This window comes from Neophocaena asiaeorientalis, unplaced genomic scaffold, assembly GCF_003031525.2.
Source record: "Neophocaena asiaeorientalis asiaeorientalis breed wild unplaced genomic scaffold, Neophocaena_asiaeorientalis_V1.1 scaffold461, whole genome shotgun sequence".
In the NCBI taxonomy this organism is placed as follows: Eukaryota; Metazoa; Chordata; class Mammalia; order Artiodactyla; family Phocoenidae; genus Neophocaena; species Neophocaena asiaeorientalis.
The window spans coordinates 2,650,253-2,656,572 of NW_020173230.1; the positions used below are offsets into that span (position 1 = coordinate 2,650,253).

Consider the following 6,320-nt stretch of genomic DNA (forward strand, 5'->3'; position numbering starts at 1 on the left):
TTGCCTCGGCAACCGGGCTAGGGTGGGGGCACTTCACCAATGAGGTGCTCTCAGTCCGGGTGACGGTTGCCTAGGCAACCCCACGAACAGCCCAGCTTTCCCCTCTGGTCTCCCCCACCCCCAGTCGAAGCTAGGGATGTGTGTGTGGAGGGTGTGCGGTGTATGGGGGTGAATTTAAAGAGGCACCGTCCCTTATAAAATTAGGTGCTAGGGAGGGCGGTGTCTCTGCGGGCCGGGGAGGACGCCCGGTCTGTTTTCGAAGGGACTCTCCCCGCCCCTTCCCGCACCCCAGTTCCTGCCGCGGGTGTCCCGCCCGGGCTGCTGTCCGAGGGAGGAGTTTCCCCTGCGCTTCCTCTTGAGCTTCCCGCTCCGTTTCCGGGGGGCGGGAGGAAGATTGGGGAAGTCAGCTGTTCCCCGGCTACGTCTCTCCCGTGCCAGAGGCCCGTGCTCTGTCCGGGGGACCGCGGCCACCGCTGGCGCCCCCTCCCCTTCCGACCTGTACTTACCCCTTCCGGGCCGCGCGTCAACCCCGCCTTTCCCCCTTCTTCCCCGGCGGCCTTGGGCCTGACGTCAGCCCTGCATCCCCCAGGCCTCGGGCCAGCGGCGAGGAGCTGCCTCCCCCAGCCCCCGTCCCGCGGCCCCCAGCCGCCCCCAACCCCGCCCCACGGGCCCGGCGCCATGAGTGAGCTGGAGCAACTGAGACAGGAGGCTGAGCAGCTCCGGAACCAGATCCGGGTGAGGGCCTAGCTGCCGGGCTGCGGCGGCTGAGCGGGCAGGGCCCGGTGGCTTGTGTGCACCGGGCCAGGGGAGGGGTTTGTGTGTGGGTGGTGGTGGGGTACCCTAATATATTCCTGTCTCATCCTCTCCATTCCCCTGTTTCCTGTTCTCTTTCCTCTCCTCCTTGTCTTATCTTCGTGCCTCTCTATGAATGGCTTTGCCGTCTCTTATAGGATGCCCGAAAAGCATGTGGGGATTCAACACTGACCCAGGTGAGATGAATCCAGGGCTGGACTTGGGTTTAGGGAAGGAGCACGGGTTGGAAGCATACTTCTCAGAGGGCCCTGCCGCCTGAGCCTTCCTGAGCCCATTCTGCCTCCACCTCCAGATCACAGCTGGGCTGGACCCAGTGGGGAGAATCCAAATGAGGACACGGAGGACCCTCCGTGGGCACCTGGCAAAAATCTACGCCATGCACTGGGGGACAGACTCAAGGTGGGTGTGGCTGGGGCTGTGTGCTGAGCTGTCGTGTTTGCCTTGGGCTGAGTTTATGGCAGGCAGGGTGGGCAGGGGTAACTTTGCACGTCGGGTGCCAGAAACAGGATGCCCGTGTTGCCAAGTCTGTTTGGGAAGCCCATGACTCCCAGACATCCCCAGGGGATGGGAAACAGGGCCATACCGACAGGAACTTCTCAGCTGCTGCCGGGAGTTGTCTCCCACCAGATGGGAGAGGGGGAAGGGTGTCCTGCCTCCAGAGGGGGCTTCCCACCCTGACCCCTCTGCGTCTCCATCCACTCTCCGACAGGCTGCTGGTCAGTGCCTCCCAGGACGGGAAGCTCATCATCTGGGACAGCTACACCACCAACAAGGTAGAGGTGGCACCTGAGGCTGGATGGGGCTGGGCTGCAGGCCCTGGCTGGCTCTGACCCTGGGCACTGCCCCTCGTCCATAGGTCCATGCCATCCCGCTGCGCTCCTCCTGGGTCATGACCTGTGCCTACGCGCCCTCAGGAAACTTTGTGGCCTGTGGGGGATTGGACAACATCTGCTCCATCTACAGCCTCAAGACCCGTGAGGGCAATGTCAGGGTCAGCCGGGAGCTGCCTGGCCACACTGGTGAGAGGCGCCTGGCAAGCCACAGGCACTGTTGCGGGGTGAGGGGCTGTGCTGCCCTCCCTTAAAGACCCGGCTGACCAGCCCCTTTCCCCAGGGTACCTGTCATGCTGCCGCTTCCTGGATGACAACCAAATCATCACCAGCTCTGGGGACACCACCTGGTGAGGCCCTGCCAGGGCTAGGCAGTCGGGACTCACCTACACTTCCTGCCGGGGGAGGGAGCACCGCCTCAGTGCTCAGGCGGTAGTCCCCACCCTGCGCAAGCACCGGCAGAACCCTTGTTCTGAACACTCAGCCTTTTGCTCCGGTGGCAGGAAGGAGGGGGAAGTGGGGGACCCCTTCTCACCTGGGACAGGAGCAGGCTTCTGTCACCCAGTGGCTCCCAGTGCCCCTTGTGTGGAGGCTTCACTGGGCCCGGGCTCACAGGGTGGAGGGGTAAGGGAGAGGGAGTCTGTCCTGCACCCGTCTCTGATTCATTCCTTCTTCCTGTCACCCCTCCAGTGCCCTGTGGGACATTGAGACGGGCCAGCAGACGGTGGGTTTTGCTGGACACAGTGGGGATGTGATGTCCCTGTCACTGGCCCCCGATGGCCGCACCTTTGTGTCAGGGGCCTGTGATGCCTCCATCAAGCTGTGGGACGTGCGGGATTCGATGTGCCGACAGACCTTCATCGGCCACGAATCCGACATCAATGCCGTGGCTGTAAGTTCTGGGGCGAGCTGGGCTGGCCCATCTTTGCCAGGCTCCAGGCCCTGCCCTGCACCCTCATCCCACCCTGGTCTTGTGTCCTGCAGTTCTTCCCCAACGGCTATGCCTTCACCACGGGCTCTGACGACGCCACGTGCCGCCTCTTTGACCTGCGGGCCGACCAGGAGCTCCTCATGTATTCCCATGACAACATCATCTGCGGCATCACCTCTGTTGCCTTCTCGCGCAGCGGCAGGCTGTTGCTCGCTGGCTACGACGACTTCAATTGCAACATCTGGGATGCCATGAAGGGCGACCGTGCAGGTGAGAGCTGGGAGCTGAGCAGGGGGTGGGCGGGGACAGGGAAACGAGGCTGGAGTTCTGACGTCCCGCTCCGTCCCAGGTGTCCTCGCAGGCCACGACAACCGAGTGAGCTGCCTTGGGGTCACTGACGATGGCATGGCTGTGGCCACAGGCTCCTGGGACTCCTTCCTCAAGATCTGGAACTAACAGCCCCGACCCCAGCTGGGCCCAGGCTAGGAGGGGCCCTGCCCATGCCGACACTACAGGTCGGGAGCTCTGGGGCTGGGTGCACACCGAGCCTCCCTCCTCGGGCCACGGGGCCTCGGGTCCCTGCTCCCCTACCCAGGTTTGGTTCCTCCCGGGGCCCCCACTGTGGAGATTTAAGATGGGAATAGAATGGGGGAAGAGGAGGGGCAGAAAGCCCTCATCCTTTTGCTGCCCTGGGGTCAGGGCCTCATCCCTCTGGAGGGCCAGAGGCAGGAGGTGGAAACTCCAGGGGCTGGCTTTTTTAAAACTGGTTTTATTTTAATTTTTATTATATTTTCAGTTTTTCCATAAAGGAACCAATTCCAACTCTGTACCTGGTCTCTACCCTTGCTTGTGTCTTCCTCGCTCTAGGTATCTGTCCCCAGCGGCAGACCGGCTGGGGGGACGTGGGGCTCCAAGTAGTGGGGTGGGGACTACCACTCCTCCTCAGCCGGAAGCGGAGTCACGGGTGGGAGGACCTTCTCTGGCCCGCAGGTCACAGGTGTTCCACACACACACAGCCCTCCCATTTCTAGTCTGGCCTGGTTAGGCTGGCCGACCACAGCCACCCCTTGCCTGTGGCTCTTTCAGTTCCCAGCTCTTTCGAGCTGTGCCTCTCGTTCCCAACATCCCCTTACCCCAAGAAACAACTCAGACGCAGGAGGGGAGAACACACACCAAGTTTTATTGGGGGGAAGCGGAGTATTTACAGAGGCAGGTAGACGAGAAGGGAGTCACACAGGTTGGGGAGATGGTGGGTACAAGGCAGACAAGGATACAGAATGACCCCTGCACCCACCCTAATCCCAGGAAGGGCGGGGGAGCAGCCGGGGCCCAGGAAGACGGGCTGGGAAAGGACAGCAAGGGGCCTGAGTCCCTGGGCTGGGGGGCTCAGGGGCTTGTAAACATTGACCACTCTCAGAAGGGGATGGGGGTGGGAGAGGGCTCCCCCTACACTTCCTCACAGGGTTAAGGCCTCTCCAGGCTCAAGGGCCCCCTAAATTCAAAGTCTCTTTAGCTGGGGGGGGAGGGGAAGGAAGAGCCGGGGAAGAGTGTCATCCCCCCTCCCCCTGCATTGGCTGCGGCAGGGGTGGGGGCAGTTACATTCAGTCACAACAGTACTCCCCCAACACCTCTAATGCCACCAAATACTGGCTCGAGGAAAGGGGGAGCTGGGGGGCCAGCAGCAGCAAGACATTTCCCCCTGGCCCATCACCCCCTTATTGCTTTAGAGAGAATATTGTCTTTTCACGGACGCTAACACTGTTGAAACCAGGGAGAAGCAGGTGGAGGGGGTCCCTCCACCCCCGAGGCCAGCTTTATCCCCCAACACTGACCCAGTTGCCACTTTGGTGCAAAAAAAAAAAAAAAAAAAAAAAGTTAAAAAAATCATCTCTCTGGGGATAGATGGGGAAAGAAAACTGGGGCCACTCCCCATTTCCCCAGGGCAGGAAGGATAAATACATTCATGGAGGGGAGGCAGTGGCAGAATCTTGCCCTAATACTGCGCTCTGAGCAATGAGGTCCACGGGAGAAGTTAAATGAGAAATCCAAAAGATACAACAAACTTAAAAAAAAAAAAACAAAAACAAAAAACAACCCAAATGGAGACAAACCCAGGTAGGTGATTGGGAATAAGTTGGTGAAGGGCAGCCTACCCCCGACCCAGGAGAGAGAGACACTCCCATCCTTGACACCCCACCCTACCCAACATTTAAAAACATGAGGGGAGCAGTGGGGGGAGAGGCCGCCTGCTCCTCTCCCATTTGGTCAATGGAGGGGTCAGGGCCGAGCTGGGTGGTCCATGTCCCACACAGCTGGCTGCAGGTGGGGGGCTCCCTTCTAACAGCCCCGCACTGCAACCAGAAGCCCCAAGCGGCCCACTCCCGTGGCCTCCTCGGCCCCTCGCCTGCCCCCTTCACAGGAGGAACAACAGTCACGAAGTGGCGCCTCTCTCTCCAGCTCCTGGAGGAACTGCTCCGCCCCCACCTCTCTCGGGTTGAGGCAGCAGGCGCAGCAGGGGCTCGTGGCCCAGAGAATACATTCATGTGGCAAGGCAGGGAGCTGGAACTTTCAGCTTCACACCCAGGCCGGCCCCCCGAATGGCAGCGGAGGGGGAAGCCCCTCACCAGGGCCAGAGTGGAAGTTCTGCCGGCCTGACAGCCAGATGAGGTTGGCACTGCCGGCCCTCTCCCATCCACCCTGTCAGCCGGCGCAGGGTGGCAGCCTGGGGCGCTGAGGCGGCCTGGCCCATTTGTGCAACTTTCCCCAGAAGCAGCAAAGCCAAGGGGCTACTTTGGCCCCCACCTCAGACACCTCTGCCACAGTCACAGCAACAAGGGAGCCGTTCACAGCGGGTCCGGCCGGCGGGGCTGAGGGGGCCTCGCTGTGCAAACTGCTGGCACCCCAGCTTCCAGTTACCCCAGTGGCCCACCGTGTGGGGCAGGGAGGGTAAGTGCAGCCTCGGGCGCCAGGCAGGACAGGTCCGTGGGGCCCGTGTCCCCACTGCCCCAAAATAACAGTGTGTTTTTTCTTTCAGTCTCCTAACCATGTTTTTTTTGTTTGTTTTTCTTTTTTCTTAAAAAAAAAGGAAAAAAAAAGAAAAAAAAAAGAAACAAAAACCTCTGTGGATCTTCCATTGTTGCTCCCCCTATCCCCAAAAGGGAAAAGGAGTGCTTAGAGTCTCCTCAACAATTTTTTTTTGTCTCTAATGTTTTCTTCAATGTTGTTTAAAATTAAAAACAAAAACAAAACAAAAAAACCCTTCCCCCCAATCTGTAAAGTGCCTCGTGGTGGGTGAGTTAAGGTGCATCGTGTGGTTTGTAACAAGTGCTGGGGACCCTGCCCCTGCTTCCTCCTATGCTCCTCGCGGGGAGCCTGCAGGCTGGGGACCCAGGGGTCCAAGCCGTTGCTGCTGCCCCTGGCCTATAGCCCAGGGTGCTGGTGGGACGGGCTGGTCAGTAGTCATCCACGCTCTCGATCTCACCAGAAGGTCCATGCAGGGAGTACCCTGAAGCCAGGGGAAGCTGGGTTTGAGCTCACCCACCCAGGCTCCTGCCCAGTGCTGAGCAAGGAGCCGCCTCCCCACTCCAAGCTCACCCAAGATGCTGGGGTCCGAGTGCAGCATCAGTGCCCGCCTCTTGGCCTTGCTGCCCTCCCCAGAGCCGAGTTTGGTGCTGTGGTTGGTCTGAAAGGCTGTCTGCAGGGAGCCACTGCTCAGCCAAGCCTCCTGCCAAGCAGCAGAGGGCGGG

The 6,320-nt window shown here is 60.3% G+C and overlaps 2 protein-coding genes across 10 annotated transcripts in view; one reads left to right on the top strand and one right to left on the bottom strand.

Moving 5' to 3' along the window:
- The window catches only part of GNB2 (G protein subunit beta 2), a 4,944-nt gene extending 1,541 nt beyond the window's left edge, over positions 1-3,403 (top strand). Inside the window, exons 2-10 of the mRNA XM_024745381.1 lie at positions 590-735; positions 951-989; positions 1,106-1,212; positions 1,523-1,586; positions 1,670-1,832; positions 1,927-1,993; positions 2,334-2,535; positions 2,628-2,844; positions 2,924-3,403. Of these exons, the coding sequence (XP_024601149.1) occupies positions 679-735; positions 951-989; positions 1,106-1,212; positions 1,523-1,586; positions 1,670-1,832; positions 1,927-1,993; positions 2,334-2,535; positions 2,628-2,844; positions 2,924-3,030 (1,023 nt within the window). The 5' untranslated portion in view covers positions 590-678 and the 3' untranslated portion in view covers positions 3,031-3,403. The remainder of the gene's footprint in view (positions 1-589; positions 736-950; positions 990-1,105; positions 1,213-1,522; positions 1,587-1,669; positions 1,833-1,926; positions 1,994-2,333; positions 2,536-2,627; positions 2,845-2,923) is intronic.
- A 331-nt stretch (positions 3,404-3,734) lies between these two features.
- The window catches only part of GIGYF1 (GRB10 interacting GYF protein 1), a 13,759-nt gene continuing 11,173 nt past the window's right edge, over positions 3,735-6,320 (bottom strand). For 8 of the 9 annotated variants that reach the window (XM_024745373.1, XM_024745371.1, XM_024745372.1 and 5 more), the window contains 2 exons: positions 6,169-6,298; positions 3,735-6,079 (listed from right to left, as the gene is read on the bottom strand). In XM_024745373.1, coding sequence (XP_024601141.1) covers positions 6,027-6,079; positions 6,169-6,298 — 183 coding nt within the window. In that variant the 3' untranslated portion in view covers positions 3,735-6,026. The remainder of the gene's footprint in view (positions 6,080-6,168; positions 6,299-6,320) is intronic. The other variant, XM_024745379.1, reaches the window with a different exon arrangement.